The sequence below is a fragment of the Nycticebus coucang genome, chromosome 10, assembly GCF_027406575.1.
Source record: "Nycticebus coucang isolate mNycCou1 chromosome 10, mNycCou1.pri, whole genome shotgun sequence".
NCBI lineage: Eukaryota > Metazoa > Chordata > Mammalia > Primates > Lorisidae > Nycticebus > Nycticebus coucang.
The window spans coordinates 106,481,262-106,502,334 of record NC_069789.1 but is presented as its reverse complement, the minus strand read 5'-3'; the positions used below and the strand labels follow the sequence as shown (position 1 = coordinate 106,502,334).

At 53.6% G+C, this 21,073-nt stretch overlaps 2 protein-coding genes across 9 annotated transcripts; both read left to right on the top strand.

Annotated features, from left to right (window-relative positions):
- Positions 1-6,208: 6,208 nt before the first annotated feature.
- Positions 6,209-11,378, top strand: ZNF324 (zinc finger protein 324). Of its 5 annotated transcripts, none has more exons than XM_053605529.1 (5): positions 6,209-6,344; positions 7,407-7,472; positions 8,193-8,319; positions 9,030-9,146; positions 9,990-11,378. In XM_053605529.1, exons 3-5 carry the CDS (start codon positions 8,199-8,201, stop codon positions 11,375-11,377), a joined length of 1,626 nt encoding a protein of 541 aa, XP_053461504.1. In that variant the 5' UTR covers positions 6,209-6,344; positions 7,407-7,472; positions 8,193-8,198; the 3' UTR covers position 11,378. The 5 variants fall into 5 exon arrangements, with proteins under 5 accessions (XP_053461504.1, XP_053461505.1, XP_053461502.1 ...); XM_053605530.1 differs by having other exon boundaries at positions 6,225-6,358; XM_053605527.1 differs by lacking the exon at positions 7,407-7,472 and having other exon boundaries at positions 6,225-6,344.
- Positions 11,379-16,430: 5,052 nt separating this feature from the next.
- Positions 16,431-21,073, top strand: ZNF446 (zinc finger protein 446). Of its 4 annotated transcripts, none has more exons than XM_053605535.1 (7): positions 16,431-16,554; positions 17,526-17,907; positions 17,985-18,186; positions 18,464-18,558; positions 19,534-19,670; positions 19,856-19,927; positions 20,205-21,073. In XM_053605535.1, the coding sequence occupies exons 2-7, from the start codon at positions 17,566-17,568 to the stop codon at positions 20,569-20,571; spliced, it is 1,215 nt and encodes a 404-aa protein (XP_053461510.1). In that variant the 5' UTR covers positions 16,431-16,554; positions 17,526-17,565; the 3' UTR covers positions 20,572-21,073. The 4 variants fall into 4 exon arrangements, with proteins under 4 accessions (XP_053461510.1, XP_053461509.1, XP_053461508.1 ...); XM_053605534.1 differs by having other exon boundaries at positions 19,823-19,927; XM_053605533.1 differs by having other exon boundaries at positions 19,534-19,693.

Sequence of the window (21,073 nt, the reverse complement as noted above, 5' to 3'; positions counted from 1 at the left end):
AGTTATAAAGTAGCAATGAAAATAATTTTATGGTTGGGGGTCACCACAACATGATGAACTGTATTAAAGGGTTGAGACATTAGGAAGGTTGAGAACCACTGTTCTAGAGTTTGTTACAAATTGGAAGATCTTTACTGGAAATTTTAGAAGGGAGGACAACTCATATCAGAGTTCTCTCTTTTTTCTTTCTTTTCATTTCCTTTTTTTTTTTTTTGGCCGGGGCTGGGTTTGAACCTGCCACCTCCGGCATATGGGACCGGCACCCTACTCCTTGAGCCACAGGCGCCGCCCATCCTTTTTTTTTTTTTTTAAGGCAGAATCCCACTCTGTTACCCAGACTAGGATGCCATGGCATCAGCCTAGCTCACAGCAATCTCAAACTCCTGGGCTTAAGAAACCCTCCTGCCTCAGCCTCCTGAGTAGCTGCGACTACAAGGACCTACAACCACACCCAGCAAACTATCTATTTTAGTAGAAATGGTGGTGTAGCTCTTTCTCAGGCTGCTCTTCAACTCCTGAGTTCAAGGGATCCTCCTGCCTTGGCCTCTCAGAGTGCTAGGATTACAGGTGTGAGCCTTTTTGCCTGGCTCATTGTTTTTCTTCTGTTGAGAGCCTATCCGCAATGCCATCTCCTGAAATGAGATACAGGTGTTGAATTGTAATGGCCTATTTCCAGAGAAAAGAGTGGTTTAATGACATCCTTTGCTACTTCACTATTAAGTTCATTTTTCTGGCCCCAGCCACCAGCTCAGCTTTTAGTGAGAGACTTCCAGTGAAGTGTCAGGGGGATGTTGGGGTGCAGGAAGTGATTTCTTCAAGTATAGCCCTTTGGTGTGCTGAGTGCTTTTGAAAATTGTAAGGCTGGGCAGCACCCGTAGCTCAGTGGGTAGGATTATTATTTAGTGGGTAGGGTGCCAGTCACATACACCGAGGCTGGCAGGTTCGAACCGGGCCTGGGCCACCTAAAATCAACAATGACAACTGTAACAACAAGAACAACAACAACAAAAAAAATAGCAGGTGCCTCCCAGCTACTTCGGAGACTGAGACAAGAGAATCTCTTAAGCCCAATAGTTTGAGGTTGCTGTGAACTGTGATGTCACTGCACTCTACCAAGTGTGACACAGTGAGACTGTGTCTCAAAAAGAAAGAAAGAAAATTGTAAGGCCTCAGAAATAAGCCTCAGAATCAAATACTTTTAATCTAGTCTTTTTTGCCCCTCTCACGGCTGGGAGGGATCCTCTGGAATTTCTTTATCTGACTAAGAAAGCATCTTCTTCTTCTTTTTTTTTTTTTTTTGAGACAGAATCTCACTTCTGTTGCTCTTGGTAGAGTGATGTTGTGTCACAGCCCAAAGCAACCTCAAACTCTTGAGCTTAAGATATTCTCTTGCGGCTCGGTGCCCATGGCTCAAGCGGCGAAGGTACCAGCCATGTACACCTGAGCTGGCGGGTTCGAATCCAGCCCGGGCCCGCAAAACAATGACGGCTGCAACCAAAAAAATAGCCGGGCATTGTGGTGGGCGCCTGTAGTCCCAGCTACTTGGGAGGCAGAGGCAGGAGAATCGCTTGAGCCCAGGAATTGGAGGTTGCTGTGAGCTGTGATGTCACAGCACTCTACCCAGGGCGACAGCTTGAGTCTCTGTCTCAAAAAAAAAAAAAAAAAGATATTCTCTTGCCTCAGCCTCCCAAGTACCTGGGACTCCAGGCGCCCACCACAACGCCCAGCTATTTTTTGTTGTAGTTGTCATTGTTGTTTAGCAGGTCTGGGCCGGGTTTGAAACCGCCAGCTCAGGTTGATGTGGCTGGTGCCCTAACCACTGACCTACAGGCGCCAAGCCTAAGAAAGCATCTTATCAAAAGAAACACAATTGCTCCTATTCCATTTCTGAAATCTCATCTATTTCAGAAAAGAAAACTGAAGAATGACTTTTTTTTTTTCCCCGAGACTCAGTGTCACTTTGTTGCCATGGATAGAGTGTCATGGCATTATTACCGGATGAAGAGGACCTGGATGCCTGTCACTGTCAACCAATATACAGAGATGGAGATAGGTCCACCAAACTTTGTCAGAAGGCAGGGATTCTGGAGAACAGTGAGAGTAGCCTCTCTAAGACTATTGTGTTCTTCCATTTCCAAAATTACAGTTTTTTTTTTTCTTTTTGGCTGGGGCAGGGTTTGAACCCGCCACCTCCGGCATATGGGACCGGCGCCCTACTGCTTGAGCCACAGGCGCCGCCCAAATTACAGTTTTTTTACACAAAAGTTCACAGCAAAGACTACACCAACCCCTATTCTAAATAACAATCAGCATACTTCAATGACCTATTACAACATTCCAATCCAAAAGTTAATCTCCTAAATCAATCCATCCAAAGTACTCAAGATAGAAGGTCTGGTGTGGTGGCTCACACCTGAAATCTTAGCACTCTGGGAGGCCAAGGCGGGCCTGAGCTCACAGGTTCAAGACCAGCCTGAGCCAGAGCCAGAGCCGGAGTGAGACCTTATCTCTAAAAATATCCGGGTGTTGTGGCAGGCGACTGTAGTCCCAGCTCAGGAGACTGAAGCAAGAGAATTGCTTGAGCCCAAGAGTTTGAGGTTGCTGTGAGCTACAATGCCACAGCAATCTACCAGGACAACAAAGTGAGACTCTCTCTCAAAAAAAAAAATAAATAAATAAAAATAAATAAATAAACAATAAGAACGGGAGACAGGGGGTGAAGGTCAGGCAGGACCTAAACTGAGCAGAACAACTGTGTTATGTCTGCCCTAGCCTGCCTGACTCCATCTTATTCTCACTACATGTGCTTTCACATCATAGCTCACAGCAACCTCAAACTCTTGGGCTCAAGTGAGCCTCTTGGCTCAGCCTCCCAAGCAGCTGGAACCATAGGCACCTGCCACAATGTATGGCTACATTTTAGAGATATGCTTGCTCTCTCAGGCTGGTCTCAAACTCCTGAGCTCAAGCAATCCACTTGCCTAGGCCTCCCAGAGTGCTAGGATTACAGGCATGAGCCACCACACCCAGCCTGCCAAGAATAACTTTTTTTTTTTTTTTTGTAGAGACAGAGTGTCACTGTACTGCCCTCGGGTAGAGTGCCGTGGCGTCACATGGCTCACAGCAACCTCTAACTCTTGGGCTTACGCGATTCTCTTGCCTCAGCCTCCCGAGCATCTGGGACTACAGGTGCCCGCCACAACGCCCGGCTATTTTTTTGTTGCAGTTTGGCCGGGGCTGGGTTTGAACCCGCCACCCTCGGCATATGGGGCCAGCGCCCTACTCACTGAGCCACAGGCGCTGCCCCAAGAATAACTTTTAATAAGTTTGGGGGCTTATCTCTGATTAACAAACCCCCTTATCTTAACATTCCAATCCTTTAGACAAAGCTTCATTTCTTTAATTACAATCAAAGAATCTTTAAACCTACCTAAACCCAGCAATTTCCCCCTCTGAGATAGCCTGCCTTTTTAGGTCAAAACAATGTATGCCAGCTCAGGTCAAAACAATGTATGCCAGCTCAATGTATGTGTAACCCATAGCACAGTGGTTATGGCACTAGCCACATGCACGGAGGCTGGTGGGTTTAAACCTGGCCCAGGCCAGCTAAACAACGACAACTACAACAAGAAAATAGCTGGGCATTGTGGCAGGTGCCTGTAGTCCCAGCTACTTGGGAGGCAGAGGCAAAAGAATCACTGAAGCCCAAGAGTTTGAGGTTGCTGTGATCTGTTATGCTACAGCACTCTACAGAGAGTGACATACTGAGACGCTGTCTCAAAAAGTAAAGTAAAATAAAATAAAATAACAATGTATGCCTTCCATGTATTGATTTATGACTTTATGTGTAATTCTTGTCTCCCTGAAATATATAAAAACCAAACTGTAACCCCACTGTGGTTTAAGGTTTATTGGCTATGGCTCTCAGGGACATGGTCACATACATCTGGCTCAGAATAAATTTCTTTAAATTATTTTAGAAGGTGGCACCTGTAGCTCAATGGGTAGGGCGCCAGCGGTGGGTTTGAACATGGCCCCAAACAACAATTGCAACAACAACAAAATAGCCAGGCGTTGTTGTGGTGGGCACCTATAATACCAGCTACTTGGGAGGCTGAGGCAAGAGAACCACTTAAGCCCAAGAGTCTGAGGTTGCTGTGAGCTGTGATGCCATGGCCCCTCTACCCAGGGCAACAGCTTGAGACTCTGTCTCAAAATAAATAAATTAATTAATTAATTAATTAAATTATTTTAGAGAGGGCCAGGTGCAGTGGCTCACGCCTGTAATACTAGCATTCTGGGAGGTGGAGGCAGGTGGATTGCTTGAGCTCATGGGTTCGATAGGAGCCTGAGCCACAGCAAGACCCCATCTCTGCTAAAAGTACAAAAAAATAAGGCAAGAGGATTGCTTAAGCCCAAGAGTTGGAGGATGCTGTGAGCTATGATGTCACCATGGCACTCTACCCAGGGCAGACAGCTTTACACTGTCTCAAAAAAAAAATTTAAAAATGACTTTCAGATGTGGTTAACCATGAATTTCTCTCTTGATACACAGCTAACTGCCATAGATTAATGAAGCCTCCTTATTAAAATGGCTTCTTTGTTAGCCGGGCGTTGTGGTGGGCGCCTGTAGTCCCAGCTACTCAGGAGGCTGAGGCAAGAGAATCGCTTAAGCCCAGGAGTTGGAGGTTGCTGTGAGCTGTGTGAGGCCACGGCACTCTACCAAGGGCCATAAAGTGAGACTCTGTCTCTACAAAAAAAAAAAAAAAAAAATGGCTTCCTTGTTACTCAAATCTGGCCAATCTAGGCTTGGCCCCTGTACTCTGTGGTTAGAGTGCCAGCCACACATACCGGGACTGGTGGGTTTGAACCCAGCTCGGGCCTGCTAAACAACAACTACAACAACAACAACAAAATAGCCGGGCGTGTGGCGGGCGCCTGTAGTCCAGCTACTTGGGAGGCAGAGGCAAGAGAACCGCTTAAGCCCAAGAGTTTGAGGTTGTTGTGAGCTGTGACGCTACAGCGCTCTACAGAGGGGAACATAATAAGACCCTGTCTCAAAACAAACAAACAAACAAAAAACCATGCAGCGTAGTGTCTCTACAGTGAGAACGTGCTGCCTCTAGATCGGCGTGTCCCGCTGAGAACCGGCCTGAGGAGAAAAACCACACAGAGTCCATCTTGTGTTGTGTGGGGCCAGGCAAGACCCAGGAAAGCACCTAGGAGATCAAGTCTACAAGGAAGACGGATGGATGGTCTGGGCAAGCGTCCAAGAACAATCCCAGACGCAAGAAAAATTTAGGCTTTGGGGATGGCAATTCTGGGGGCAGGTGTCCCAAAGCGGACCTGAAACGTCCACAGGAAACTGATGCGCGGACAGGTCAAAGCCCAAGCTCAATGCGAAAAAGGCAGAGCTGGGACATGAACCCCGAGCTCTGGCCCACGCCCCAGAGCCTGCATTTTCCGGAACGTCCCGCCCTTTGCGCCACTCGCTGCTGTGGCTTCCGAGGTTAGGTCTCGGAGCCGCGTGAAGGGACGCAGAGAACCCAGAACGCGTGAGGCAGGACGAGCAGTCGCGCGGCGTCACCAGGCGCCGGAACGCGCGGGCTCCGGGCTGGGTCGCGGGACTGCCATTTCCCACGCACCGCGGCAAAGCTGAGCCGTTGCCATGGAGATCGGTAACGGCACAGCCTAGGGGCCGGAAAGCAGGCCGCGCTAAATCCACCCATGCTAGAAGGATCAGCGCCTGCGTCCCCAGCGCGAATTGGTTCAATGAGAGACTGGCGGGCTGGACTTCCGGCGTGCGGGACTGTCACTTCGCCGCCGGGCGTCAGGCTGCACCGGCGTTCGGGGCTGGGGCGGCGGGAACCAGGGGGTTGTCGAGGAGGTCCAGGGACGCGAGGCAGGGGAGGCGCGGGAGGTCCTAGCAGAGGGCAGCTGGGCGCCAGTCTGTGCGCTGGTCGTGACGGCCGGTTCGGCCCCCAGCCTCGGTTTCTCTGCGTGTGACTAGGGCGGCCTGTGGGGTGGTCGGGCAGCGGCCAGGGCCACGTGCTTCCCGCCCCCGCCACTCCCTGGGCGTTTTTTGCCTGTGACTCCCGGAGAGACTGAGGGCCACAGCCGGCTGCCGGAGGCTGCGCACAGGGCTCGGCGGTGCGCGGGTTGTAGCCCCGCTCTGGCCTCTTACCGCGCCGTATGTTGCCGGGGACCGCGGCGTTGACGTACCTGGCCAAAGAGGGTCAAGGGACCGTTCTCCCGTGGACCTGCGCCCCACCGAAAAAATGACTCTACCTGGACGACTTCCCCGCGTCGCTTTCGTCTCCGGCTGTCCGAGGGCGAACAGAGGGGTGAGCGCGTGCAGGTCCGGACCTCGGGCATCCGTGCGCTTGAGGCGGTGAAGGAAGTTCGGGGGAGGGTCCCGTCAGTACAAGAGGTGGGAAGGAGACTGAGCCCTGTTTCTGAACTGAGCCTTCTCAGCGTGGCGCTCGGGGGCGGAGATGCGGGCTCCTGAAAAGGCCGGCCAAGGAGGTGGACTTCACCTCGAGGGCAGCGAGAGCCAGGGAAGGTTTTGAACAGAATTTTGACATCTTCTGTGTTGGGATTTTAAAACCTCTATTCCACCGTTTGTTTCATGGGAGTGTTGGTGTGAATGCAAGAGGTTACTGCCACAGTCGGGGGAGCAGTGGTTGCCTGGGCTACAGGGGGCAGTTGAACCCCGGTACCGCTGCTGCTGTCAGGTATGGGATGTGAGCGAGTGTTGTGACTAAGAAACGCCGGGTTCAGGCGGCGCCTGTGGCTCAGTGAGTAGGGCCCCATGTACCGAGGGTGGCGGGTTCAAACCAGGCCTCGGCCAAACTACAACAAAAAAATAGCTGGGCGTTGTGGCGGGTGCCTGTAGTCCCAGCTACTCGGGAGGCTGAGGCAAGAGAATCGCCTAAGCCCAAGAGTTGGAGGTTGCTGTGAGCTGTGATGCCATGGCACTCTACCGAGGGCGACAAAGTGAGACTCTGTCTCTCAAAAAAAAAAAAAAGAAAGAAAGAAACGCCGGGTTCTTCAGCCTGAGCACCTAGAGAAAAGGAACTGCTGTAGACAGAGAGGAGGATGTGAAGTACACCGGCTTTCACTCAGGGGAAGCATAAGGATTCTGTGGCATCCAGGAATGGAGAGGTCCCTGGACCTGATGTCGTTGGCATTCTGGGCCAAAGCAGTGCCTATGAATTACACTGAGGAGAGGGTGATGGCAGGGCCTGGGCCAGGGATAGACAGTTAGGGCTTGAGGTGAGAAGTGTGTGTTGGGGTGCCTGCAGATATGGCAGGGTTGAGGGAGGGGAGGGTGGCAGCAGAGTAGAAAGAAACTGAGGGGCACTGGTGTGAAAGGTGCAAAGGATTGACTTCCATGTGTTCACCAGGTCCTTGGGGTCACCCCCCTGGTCGGAATCATTTAGTCCCACAGGCTGGAGGAGCAACGTGGAAATGTAAGGCAAACATAGCCGGGAGGGTTCCCAGAATGGGCATGCCCTGGGGGTACATGGCTGTGACTTACACTGTAGCTTGGTACAAGAGCAGGAAGGGCCTGTCTGGGGAGGGTCAGGCATTAACGTGCTGAGACATGAGTGGACACCTGGAGCTGCCCTTGATGTGGCAGCCAGCATAGACCCCAGGGCTAGCTCTGACTTGCTAGTGTAGAGTAGCCCATTTGGGTGGGGACCTGGGTATCAGTGACCCAGACCAGGACAGCAGAGGGGAGGGAGCCCTGACAGGGGAGGGAAGTGCCATCTGTCCCACGCAGTGCTGAGACAGAAACAAGAAAGAAGGAGGCTTAACACCCCTAGCTCAGTGGTTACAGCACTGGCCAAATAACACCAGGGCTGGCAGGATCAAACCTGGCCAGGGCCTGCTAAAAGACAACTGCAACAAAAAATAGCCTGGCATTGTGGCAGGTGCTGTAGTTCCAACTACTTGGACGGCTAAAGCAAGAGAATTGCTTGAGCCCAAGAGTTTGAGGTTGCTGTGAGCTGTGACACCGCGGCACTCTACTAAGGGCAACATAGTGAGACTCTGTCTCAAAGAAAGACGAGTGGCCAAGGGACATCAGGGAAGGTGGCCATTGGAGGGGAGCTTGGTCCTGGGTCACACAGCCATATCTCATTAAATAGGGCTTAGACTTGTGTATCTCCCCTTGGTTGCTGTTGTAGGGCCTGATGGCCTTCGAGGATGTGGCCGTGTACTTCTCCCAGGAGGAGTGGGGGCTCCTGGACACAACCCAGAGGGCCTTATACCGCCAGGTGATGCTGGAAAACTTCACACTTGTGGCCTCATTGGGTAAGGACTTGGTCCTCTGTGGGAAGTGCACCTAATGATAGGCTGGCCTGCTAGGACTGTGCCCTCACATCCCTGGGAGCCAGGAGCAGGCCCACACCTTCAGACCTGGGCCCACATGGGCTAGCAGTCTGGGCCCAGAGCAGTCTGGTTGACCCAACCACTCACAGCATCCCTCTGGCTGTCGTGTCTCCATGCCTGGGGACCCATGAGCTGTTCCATTAATTCCCTTACAATGATGCCCTGGTTCTCCTGGTTACAAAAATGACATGATCCCTTTCTTTCCTTCTTTCTCTCTTTCTTTTCTTTTCCTCTTTTATTTTTTTAGTTTTTATTTTTAGCCAGTCTCACTCTGTCACCCTGGGATTGAGTGCCATGGTGGCATCCTAGCTCACAGCAACCTCAAACTCTTCAAGAGAACCTCAATAGAACCTCTTGCCTCAGTCTCCCAAGTAGCTGGGACTATAGGCCTATGCTACCATGCCCTGCTAATTTTCTGTTTTTAGTAGAGACAAGGTCTTGCTCTTGCTCTTGCTCAAGCTAGTCTCAAACTCTTGAGCTCAAGCAATCGTACAGTGCTAGGATTACAGGCGTGAGCCACAGCTCCCAGCCAGGACATGATTCCTTTCCATGAACCCTGATTCCTGTCCTCTGTTGGGAGGTGGGTGGCCCTGAGCTGGGGCTGGGCTCTCACTCGTTCCTCCTTCTCAAAGGACTCTCCACCTCCCGACCTCGTGTGGTTGTCCAACTGGAGCGAGGCGAAGAGCCCTGGGTTCCCAGGAGGAGTGACTCTACCCCAGCCAGGAACGCACAGGGGAAGCACAACCCTGGTGAGTGGGAGCTCACATGGGGCGAACTTGGGACCAACCTGTGGCCAAGCCTCTTGGCCCCCTTCCTGACCCCTAGACACACTTCCTCTCCCACCTCCCACCCGATTGCTTTCCTTTCCATTATCAGCCTTTCCTGGAGGCTACAGCCTTAACTGCCCTGGAAGGAGGAGCTCCAAGGGCACAGACAGTGGTGAGACCTGCCCAGAGTCCTACCTTCAGGTAGATTATGAGGCCTCAAACCTTCCATTTCTGCCTGCCACACTTGTGAGTCAGTTGATCCTCTTCATTCATGTTTGTGTTCATCAAGTGTTTCTTGAGCACCTGTGGTGGCCAGGCCCACCCCAGGTCCTGTAGACCCAGCCTCGGCCAGGACTCTGTGGTCCTGCTTTTGTGGGGCCAGCTGGTCCCAAGAGAGGCAGTAGGTGAGCAGGGTTTATGAATGAATCTACAACATTAGATGGAGGTCAGTGCCAGGAGCAAAGGCAGACTGGGGCGGCAGTGCCTGAGCAAGGAGCACTCAGGGAGAAGGGAGCAAGTCTTGGAAGGGGAGGAGCAGCTGCCACAGCTGGGTGGCACACAGCATCTACTCAGCTTTCCTCACCCCACGTTTGAGCATCTTCAGGTGGTGCCTAGATTGTGGGAGCCCCCGATAGAGTGAGTGCCACACTCACCAGTGCAGGTGCTGTCCCAAGTCCCCCAACACCTACCCCATGGTGGGCCTCAGCCTCTCCTTTTTCCTAAACTACTCCCAGTCCATAGCATCCCTCTTGCCTGTCCAGTCAGCCTGCTTCAATTGCCTCCTGGCTAGGATATGTCAGGTAACCACCATTTCTCTACCTTCAGGTTCCTGGCATTTGGCAGAGGACAGAGATGTTTCCGGAGAAGCAGCCTCACCAGGGGCCTTCCCTGTTATTGGTGCCTGGCACAGTGCAGAAAGCCAGGGGGGAGAACAGGGTGCCTCCCCGTCACAAGAGCGAAAACCCACAGGGGTGTCGATGGTCTACTGGGAGAGTCTCCTGCTCAGCTCAGGCACTGGCCAGGCAAGCGTCAGCCTGCGACTAACATCCCCCTTGCGGCTTCCTTGCCGCACTGAGCCAAGGATGCAGCCCCAGCGGCTGGAGCAGCTGGAGCAGCAGAAGCTATCTGCCCGGGAGGCCCCTGGGAGACCTTTCCGGAGGGTCCCGGACCCGAGGGCTGTTAGCAGTACCCAGGAACGCAGAGTGGGTGCGGAGTGGCTCAAACCCCAGAGACTGCTCAGCGACCAGGCACCTCCAACCTGGGATGAACTGGGCGAGGCTCTGAACACTGGCCCCGGCCTCCCTGGGGAGAAGTCCTTCGAATGCAGGGCATGCAGCAAAGTGTTCGTGAAGAGCTCCGACCTCCTCAAGCACCTGCGCACCCACACTGGGGAGCGCCCGTACGAGTGCGCACAGTGCGGCAAGGCCTTCAGCCAGACCTCGCACCTGACGCAGCACCAGCGTATCCACAGCGGCGAGACGCCCTACGCGTGCGCAGCATGCGGCAAGGCCTTCCGGCACAGCTCTTCACTGGTGCGGCACCAGCGCATCCACACGGCGGAGAAGGCCTTCCGCTGCAGCGAGTGCGGCAAAGCCTTCAGTCACGGCTCCAACCTCAGCCAGCACCGCAAGATCCACGCGGGCGGGCGGCCCTATGCCTGTGGGCAGTGCGGCCGCCGCTTCTGCCGCAACTCACACTTGATCCAGCATGAGCGCACGCACACGGGAGAGAAGCCCTTTTCCTGCGCACTCTGTGGTGCTGCCTTCAGTCAGGGCTCCTCGCTCTTTAAGCACCAGCGAGTGCACACGGGGGAGAAGCCCTTCTCTTGCCCACAATGTGGGCGTGCCTTCAGCCATAGCTCCAACCTCACACAACACCAGCTGCTGCACTCAGGCGAGCGGCCCTTCCGCTGCACGGACTGTGGCAAGGCCTTTGCTAAGGGAGCCGTGCTGCTGAGTCACCGGCGCATCCACACTGGCGAGAAGCCTTTTGTGTGCACACAGTGTGGCCGCGCATTCCGGGAGCGCCCGGCACTCTTCCACCACCAGAAGATCCACACTGGCGAGAAGGCTGTGCGGCGGCCTAGGGCCAGCCGACAATCTCTGTCCAAGCCTCCTTTAGCAACTTCATCAACAGTATTGAGGAGGGAAGCAGATTCCAGTGCTGCCCCTGCCTCAGGCCCAGCTGCTGTCCCCAATTTAGCTGAAGCCTGAGGCCATAGCCCACCCCTCCCCGGCCTTCTGTGAATCCCTTCCTCAGTTGCTAGGCCCATGTCTTCTACAAATCCTTGGTGAGAGAAATCCCTGTGCATTTGAGTCAGGCACAAGCAAGACCCATTGGCTGTGGTTCTATTTGCATGTGCTGACAGAATTTGCCACTTCAGCTCCAGCTTACACCTCCATCCCCAAAGAGGTCACAGTGCAGAATCATTACAGATAGAATCCCAGGTGGCTGGGATTCTGGTGGGCCAAGACTGTAGTCAGAGCCAGTGAGAGGCCGACAAAGGCAGCCCTGCACAGTGAGGATGCTTCAGGTGCATTTTGACAGGGATGATGCTAAGGTGAGGAGAGAAAATGCCAGCATGGGGGACAGGGAGGGTCAGAGAACCTTCTAATGTCTGCACACAACCTGGCCACTGGACAAATGGTGAGGAACTTCCCCTTCTGCAGCCTTGGTTCATCCAAAGCTTCCTGGCTCACCAGTCTTAGTACACAGGAGGGGATAGGGAAATGGGGTCAGTGCTGGCTTTGGCCAGGTGACTTGCTGTGAATTTTAGCTTCCTCTGGGAAAAAGAAAAAAGATTTGGTCAGTGAGGATCATGTTGGCAGACGCTCTGATAGTCAACACAATTTGCTGCAATCTCTGGTTTTGAGTGCTGGGAAATTGCAGCCCTATGTGTTAGCTTCTGTGCCTTGTATCCCTACTTGGAAGATAAGGAAACTGAGACACACACAGGATAGGACTTGCCTGTGTCAAACAGCAGAGCTTGGACTCAAACTCAGGGAGAATGACATCATGTCCTGAGCTATGCTCTAGCCTTCCTGGTATGGGGCCTGGCCTGACAACCCACATACAGCCAACTGAGGCTGTGGAAGCCTCCAGGGGAAGGTGTGGCTCTCAGTATTGGAAGCACAGATGCAGGGTGATGGGTCTACAGTGGCACTTGTTCACATTCTCATCCAAGTCTCAACCTTTGCCTAGAGTCACTGACTTGTTCCAAATTCAACCTCACAAGGAGTCTGCATCTGAGGTGACAGTAATAACTTCAGAGGAGAAAAGAGGCTGGCTTATATTTTCTAGGTTTGACATGCACTCCTATTCTTCCTTTTCAATTGCAGGTGGACAGAGAGCCAAATAGGAAGGAGTTGCCATTACCTAAGGCTATGTGTAACACCATCCTGAGATCCAACTCCCACCCCCTAATGTAATACTCCTGAATGGTAGGGATAGAAAGGTGGTATGGGGGACCTGTTTGCTTCCTCTGGCTCTCACACCACCTGGAGCCTTACTTGGTGGGAATTTAATGGCCTTTTGCCTAGAAAAAAAAGACTAGCATTTACAACTTGAAATAGACATTGTAATTCTTGCTTAGCAATATGAACCTCTGTCCTGACTCCATGGCATGGTTCAGATTAATAAGAGTTCAAATTGGCTCTCTGATAAAAGTTCTTTTCAAATACTTGTACATCCATGTCACCCTAATATAATTACAGATGATGCTGAACATGCAAACGTCAGGGTATTATTGTTGCAGAAGTTCAGGGTCTTGCCTTTATCCTCGGTCCCTTCAAGAGGGGACTGGGTAGAGATGGAACCTGTCTAGGGCCCAGTGAATGACTGAGATCCCTCCATTCTCCCTGTGGAAGGGGACAGGGTGGGCCTTCTCTAAGCAGCAGGTCTGCTGGCAGGTGAGTCTTCCTGGTGCTGGCCATGGAAGCATGGCAAGTTGGGAATCCAAAGCAGGAATGTGTGCCACCTGCTGCTGAGGCAGTAGGTGTGGCCATGAGTGGTTACCCTGCAAAGTTAACTGCAGCCTAGTGAGCATTCCATCCCATGGCCTCCCAAATCTTGCAGCCATCCATCACATACAAGGAACACTATGTTCCCACCTACCTGAGCCAGACCCAACTTCTGCCCCTCGAACCTCTCAAGTTCCTGCAAGGGGGAGGGTATGCAGGACCCAATTCCCCAAGACCCTGAAAGGGTAGGCCCTCTGAAGTGGGCCTCCTGATAATCTGTAGGTCCCTGAACCACTATCTGTGGTTGTTGATTCGAGTAACTGTGGAGCTGTGAGATGCAGATGAATTCACCCTGCCTGCCAGAGACTTCAAGGAATCCCTGAGGATTCAGCAGCAAAGGTATCATACAAGTGAGTATCCTGAAAATGAAATGTTTTCTGGCTTTGGACAAACTCTTCCTGGGGCTGTTTCTGCCCTAAGCCCTTATCCCTCAGACTGGCTTCAATGCCTTATCCTGTGTTCTCAGCAGCCTCCTTCCTCCTGCATCAAATTTTCTCCTACCTCTGCTTGTGTCCCTGTTGGTCCTCAGCTCCCCTACTATCCTTAAAAATACCCCTCCCAGGGCTGGGTGTCTGTAGCACAGTGGTTAGAGTGCCAGCCCTGCACAGTAGGGGTGCCAGGTTCGAACCGGCCCAGGCCTGTTTAACAAAAAATGAAAGGAAAAAGAAAAAAAACTACTAATCTTTGGCTGGGTGAGGTGGCTGATGCTTGTAATCCTAGCACTTCATGAGGCCAAGGCAGTGGATTGCCTGACCTCACAGGTTTGAGACCTGCCTGAGGTTGAGCGAGACCTTATCTCATCTCTAAAAATAGCTGGGTGTTGTGGCCGGCACCTGTAGTCCCAGCTACTTGGGAGGCTGAGGTAAGAGGATTGCTTGAGCCCAAGAGGTTGAGGTTGTTGTGAGCTATGACGCCATTATATGCAACGGAGGATGACAAAGTGAGACTCTATCTCCAAAAAGAAAAAGAAAATACCCACTTGGGTGGCGCCTGTGGCTCAGTGAGTGGGGCGCCGGCCCCACGTACGGAAGGTGGTGGGTTCAAACCCAGCCCCAGCCAAACTGCAAAAAAAAAAAAATAGCCAGACATTGTGGCAGTCACCTGTGGTCCCAGCTACTTGGGAGGCTGAAGCAAGAGAACCACCTAAGCCCAGGAGCTGGAGGTTGCTGTGAGCTGTAATGCACTCTACCAAGGGCAATGAAATGAGACTCTGTCTCTTAAAAAAAAAAAAGGAAGATACTCCTATCAATATGAAGTACTAGTTGTTGGACCCCAGTACTTGCCTCCCCCCAGGTCTTAGCCCCTCACTTGAAAAACACACACACACACACACACACACACGCAGTTAATTGTTCCTGAACAGGCAGTGATTGTAAATGTGCCCCTGGGCTTCTGGGTCAAAAGATCAGATGGAACAGATGTATCACCTAACTCAGAAATCCACTGAAACCACAGGGGCAATGTTTAAAGCATAAACCCACAAGTGCAAGGATGGTGAAAGGGCACTCAACAGCAATGTATTCCGAATCTAGTAGTGGATAATGAGATGTCACTAATCATAGAATGTCAAATACTCAGTCGGCACTAATGGAAGTGAACAGAGGTCCCCCCAGGTAGCCGGGAGAGGAGACTGGAACGGTTGCCTTGGGTACACCTACTTGAGAAGCCTTCAAAGCCTCAGTGCTCTCCCCACCTGGTTTAGGGTGAAAGAGTTGTTTCTTAAAAATCTGCACGGTGGGCGGCGCCTGTGGCTCAAAGGAGTAGGGCCCTGGCCCCATATGCTGGAGGTGGCAGGTTCAAACCCAGCCCCAGCCAGAAACTGCAAAAAAAAAAAAAAAAAAAAAAAATCTGCATGACTCCAGAGGTAAAACCTAAGTGCCCCCTAAAAAGCACAACCTGAGGAAGTCATTGGGAAGCTCAGCATTGACAACCCCACCCACGCACATGGGAGCTTGCCATGCTTGTGCAAGACCACTGCTCTTCATCCAATTCAGGCAGCCAGGGATTCCCAGGTAACAGATGAAACCAAACCAAAGAGGCAGATGCAATTTAGGTTTGAATAAAGTCATGGTTCAACCGCTTGATGTGTGGAAGCACACTGACCCCATCCCACAGGCTGATTTTAAAACAGTATCATTGCTGGGCGGCACCTGTGGCTCAAAGAAGGTGGCGGGTTCAAACCCAGCCCCGGCCAAAAACTGCAAAAGAAACATGAAAAACAGTGTCATTGCCTATTGAAATGAATAAAGGTCGCCCTGTCTAGCTCTGCTTCCCAAAGTAAACAAAAGGTAAATAGGCTCGGCGCCTGTGGCTCAAGCGGCTAAGGTGCCAGTCACATACACCTGAGCTGGTGAGTTCGAATCCAGCCCGGCCCGCCAAACAATGATGGCTGCAACCAAAAAATAGCCGGGTGTTGTGGCGGGCACCTGTAGTCCCAGCTACTTGGGAGGCGGAGGCAGGAGAATTGCTTGAGCCCAGGAGTTGGAGGTTGCTGTGAGTTGTGATGCCACGGCACTCTTACCCAGGTGACAGCTTGAGGCTCTGTCTCAAAAAAAAAAAAAAAAAAAAGGTAGCTACTTGGGAGGCGGAGGCAGGAGAATTGCTTGAGCCCAGGAGTTGGAGGTTGATGTGAGTTGTGATGCCACGGCACTCTTACCCAGGGTGACAGCTTGAGGCTCTGTCTCAAAAAAAAAGGTAAATAAACGGTTGAGCACGTCCGTAGCCTAGATAGAAACCTCCGTTCCTTACTTTGCAGGACTGACACCTGGATATGGCAGAAACTGAGGGTGCAATCACGAGACAGTTAACCTCATCGGCAAAGGGGTCCAACCAGAGTCACTGTTCCCCGCATATGCGCAGGGTGCATGGTGCAGATCGAATAAAGAACCCCGCACCCTGTTCGCGAGGGCACTCCCCAGGGGTGGAGACAAAAGCCCTGGTTTAGGCTGCCCCTTCAGCGTCGGCTCCCACGGCCACCTGGAAGCGAGTCTCGGCAGAATTATTCGACTTGAGCGCCAAGCCGCCGCTCCAGGCCTCCGAGAATAGCAGGGAGGAGGGTAACAGCTGTGTCCGGTGGAAGCGCTCTGCCTGTTACCTGGGCGAGCCCGTTCTCATTGGCCTGATGATCACACTTTCCATCCTACCACCCTTGCCAATGGTAAGGGAGCGCATCTCAGATGAGAGCAGCCTCCGAAAACAAAAAGCCTTTGCTTCCTGAGGCTCATGGAAAACGTAGCTGGACGCGTTGGGGGCGGCGCCTCCAGAGCAGGGGCGGTATTGGCCAGGCGGTGTCGTCAGGCTACGCTCCGACAGGCGGTGTTGTGGGTTCCACTTCCCGGAAGCGGTCTCCGGGCCCTGGCGGCGGGATTGAGGTGAGCATGGGTCTCGGTGGGTAAGTCGCGGCTTTCCCCACCCCGCCTCGGTTGGGTCTGGAGCGGGCTTCTCTTCCCTGCGCTCTGGAGAGCCCGCCCTTGTCCCAAAGTGCTCTGCGCGTCCCCACCTGGTAGTCTTGCACAGGCCTGTCCGCTCCCCCTCAGCCCGACTCCTTGTGACCCGTCCCCGGTACTCTTGGAAGCCATTCTTACTCTTTTGAGGGGAGTCAGATCTTGAATTTCCAGTGTGCTGTGGATAGGTCCAGGGTCTGGCCTGGTCTGAGAGGGCCCCTCTCAGGTGGACGTGTTTCACTGCAAGACCGTATTCAGGGCTTGGATACCATGGCCACCCCATGACTCTACGCAACATTTTTCTTGATTTTGCATTGCGTTTGTACATACTTGGGCTTAGTCAGTGGTAGTCATCCATCATTCCCTGTGGTCAGCAAGTATTGTGTCTCGTGTTGCACCTAGTCCTTCAGCCCCTGCCTGCCCTGTGGTGTGGACTGTGCCTTGTGCCTCACTGAAGTAAATATGTCCCACAGATTGTGGAGACACGCCTTGTACAGCCCAGCCTGGCCCAGCCTTCTACTTTTTGACCCTTTCATGCCCAGGGCTCCTGCTCCCCCTGGACCATGGCCCAACTGACCACTCCCCTTCTCTACTGGGCAGCGTCTGCAGCTCCTTGGCCTGACCCTGGCAGCCTGTGAAAATTCCCCATTCCTATCCCTTCACCATCACCTCCCAACAGTCTTGCAATTTCCTAGAAGCTCCCTGGACACTTTGCTTCCAGGCATTTGTCCCCAAACCTGCTTCCTGCTATCAGTTCTCATTGTGTTCATCCTGCAGTCCCTTCCCTCCATAAAGATTTCCTGTCCTCCCCTACTTACACCCTCATCATCTATTCTGTCTGGCCTTAGCTGTCTGGGATGGACCTCTTGACTGATGCCCTGGCTTCTCCTCTCATGTAGGTCCATCTTTGTAACTACAAGAAGACCCTCTTGAACAAGAATGCCATCCTCTCTGGGTCCCCCATGCCTGCCTCTCATGGACCCTCAGACCACCTTCAAAGAGCCTGAGGCTGCACGCCTGCGCTTTCGGGGGTTCTGCTACCAGGAGGTGGCAGGTCCCCAAGAGGCCCTGACCCAGCTGAGAGAGCTGTGTTGCCAGTGGCTTCGTCCTGATACCCACTCCAAGGAGCAGATGGTGGAGCTGCTGGTGCTGGAGCAGTTTCTGGGCGTGCTGCCTCCTGAGATCCAGGCATGGGTTCGAGGTCAGCAGCCAGGCAGCCCTGAGGCGGCTGCTTCCCTGGTCGAGGGGCTGCAGCATGACCCTGGGCAGTTGCTTGGCTGGGTGAGTATGGGCTGGCATTGGCTTCTTGGAGAGACCAACCAAAGCTAGAGCCCCTGTGACTCTCCTCTTCTCCTCAGATCACAGCCCACATCCTGAAGCGGGAGGTACTCCCTACAGTCCAGAAGACAGAGGAGTCTTTGAGGAGCCCCCATCCCTCAGGGACAGTGGAGTCCCCTGGAGCAGCCCCTGGGGAGAGTCCACAAGACACCAGGATAGAGGGTTCCACGCAGCTCAGCTGCAATGTGAAGGAGGAACCCGATGCTGATGGGCAGGAAATGGGTGCGGTTAAGGCTGTGCCAGGGATGAGGGTCTCCTAGAGGAAGTGCAGACATCCCTGGCTAGGTTGGGAGTCTGGGAGGTTGAATAAGTGTGAATGTCCCCAGCTGGGGTGGGACCTGGGAGGGACTTCAGAACTGGGTCCCTGTGAGGCTGGAGCAAAGGGTGGCTGCCCATCACATCACACAACAGAGGATCAAGGCCACAGCAACACCAGCTTCTGATCTACCCTGTCTCACCTGGACCTGACACTCCCCCTCCGGTCTGCCCCACTTTCCAGCACCCTCCGGTGCCCTCCTTTCAGCCCAGTCCCCCAAGAGGCACCTTGGACACCAGGAACCAGCCCCCATGTCATTTCAACCACACAGGATTCAGGTAAGCAGTCCAAGTGGGAAATGTAGGCTACAGGAGTGGAAGGGGACTGTCCCCGTGGCTGCCCTGTGGTTTTCCTGGCTCTTTGCTGCCCAGAAATGGAGTCAGTACCAGTAATCCCTGCCCATAGGACCTGGGGACAGAGGAACAGACTGGTGGCCTCTCTAGCATTGGAAAGGATTCAGGCCTTAGACCATGGAAACCTAGTTTAGAATGGCTAGAACTGATGGGCTTGGCTTTCTCACCTCCGGAGAAGTCATTCAGGAGGTTTGCTGCTGCTAGAGGTGCTGGGCTGGCTCCTAGAGGTTTGAACTTTCTTGTGTAAGTGGGGAAGGGACAAGATGACCAGCTGGCATGATTCCCCCCACCTGGGACCAGAACAGAAATTCTCTGGGAAATGCCTGAAGTCCCTTCTCTCCTGGGGTTTTCCTCATAGGGCAACCTGCTGGGCCTGGAAGCTCAACTCAAAGTTTCTGCTACCTGGAGCACTTAGCTCCCAAGTGTGGGTAATGGGGTCTTGTCCTCTCCCAGTTCCTCTGCTTCTCAACCACTCCACTGGGGAGCTTCCACAGTAGAAGTGCGAGTTAAGACAGCAGGATGCACCCTCCACAGTATCCTCACTTCCAGCCTACACCATCTATAGCTGTGGCTCCTTGGATCGGCCACCTCCCTGCCCCTGGACCTACTTCAGCTTGTCCTTCAGGATTATTTTCCCCAGCCCAGCAAAGCCCCAGGTGATGGGACTCAGGCAGGGAGGAGGGCTGGCCCCTTAAACAGGGAGTACCTCCTTGGTAAAGCCCATTCTGGTCCTGCTATGCTGCCAAGCTGACCCTCTCAGTTGGGTGGGGCAGCCAGGGCCATGAGCACTGGCAGCTTGGTCAGATTGTCCGAAGGAGGACCCCAGCACTCAGCACCCATCTCAGCTTCATCCTTAGCCACTCAGCAGATGAGGCTTAAGTAGCCCGTTTTCCCCCCCAGGTAATGAGTAAGGACGTGGCCACCAGTGGGGCAATGAGCGGGCAGGTGCCTACAGGAATAGGCCCTGGATCCCAGGAGGAATGGGGGCTTTTGGGCCCGTCGCAGAAGGAACTGTACTGGGATGCGATGCTGGAGAAGTATGGCTCTGTGGTGTCCCTGGGTGAGGACCTGCCCACCCCAGCCCTTCCTGATCCTGCCACCCAGTGCCACCGAGTTCACCCTCCTTGCAGAGGGGCACCCTTCTACCTCCTTGAAGCCCTCACTGTGTGCCTCCTTTGTGTGATCCCAGAACCATGCCTGACTGTGCTCCTTATACTGGTAGGGTTGCCGCCCCCACCAGAGGCAGAGCCTGGGACACTAGGTATGGGGACCAACAGCAGAAGCCGCTGTCCAGGTGAGTATCACCCCCCAGGGGAGCTCGTGCTGCCCCACAGGCATGAGTGGGGTGGGCTGGTGTCACGGGTGCCAGGACTCAGTTGGGTGTACCCCCTCCTCCTGCTAGGAGTTGAGTGCGAGGGTCCATCTGGCTGCCCAGAGGCCCAGCGACCCCAGGGGCCAGAGCCTGTCTGGGAGGGCCTGGCCCAGGCAACCCCGCCAGTGGGCCCCAGGACCCAGCCTGCACATCCCCTGACCACGCCCCTAGAGGCTGGAGAGCCGGGTGCCCCCTCCAGGAAGCCCTACATGTGCGAACAGTGCGGCCGTGGCTTTGACTGGAAATCCGTGTTCGTCATCCACCACCGGACACACGCGGGTGGTCAGAGTGCGCGGGCGCTGGACACTCAGGGCGACGCAGGGAAGTTGCCACAGGGCCCCCGGGAACCAGCCACTTCACGACAACCCCGGCGATCATTGGCAGGGCCTCGCAGCTATGCGTGTGAGGAGTGCGGGCGCAGCTTCAGCTGGAAGTCGCAGCTGGTCATCCATCGCAAGAGCCACGCTGGCCAGCGGCGCCACTTTTGCAGTGACTGTGGCCATGGCTTCGACTGGAAGTCCCAGCTGGTTATCCATAGGAAGAGCCATCGGCCTGAGGCCCTGTGAACCCCTGAACAGAGCAACCCCACCTTAGGGGCTTTACTCAGCACCAGGAACTGCCTCAATCCAGAAGACTCTGGGGCAGCAGAGAACTCTGGAGTGAACCAGGGTTCCCCAGCCAGTCCTATGCCCCTGGTCTGGCCTCCCCAAAAAGACCTGGGTGAAGTTTAAAGCAGCTGCTCCCTCCATTCTTCCCCATCTTCTGAAATAAGGCCTGGGTTTAAGTCCTAGGCTAACTAGTAATTCTGGGGTGAGTGCCAACCCCCAGGCTCCCCACTTGTGACATGGTGCAGGCCGACCGTACTCCCTACTCCTGTAACCTTGTTGCCCCAGCTGGGGGCTCAACTATGCCTTTCCACCCCTGCCAGTGGCCATGCCTGAGGTCTCAGTTTGGAAGGCTGCAGAAAGCTCAGGAAAGCACGGCTGCTTCTGTTTGTCCTGTTTTGTGTGACCCTCGCACCTCCATGTGTGTTAGGTTTTTAAATAAATTCCACTTTTATAATGGGGA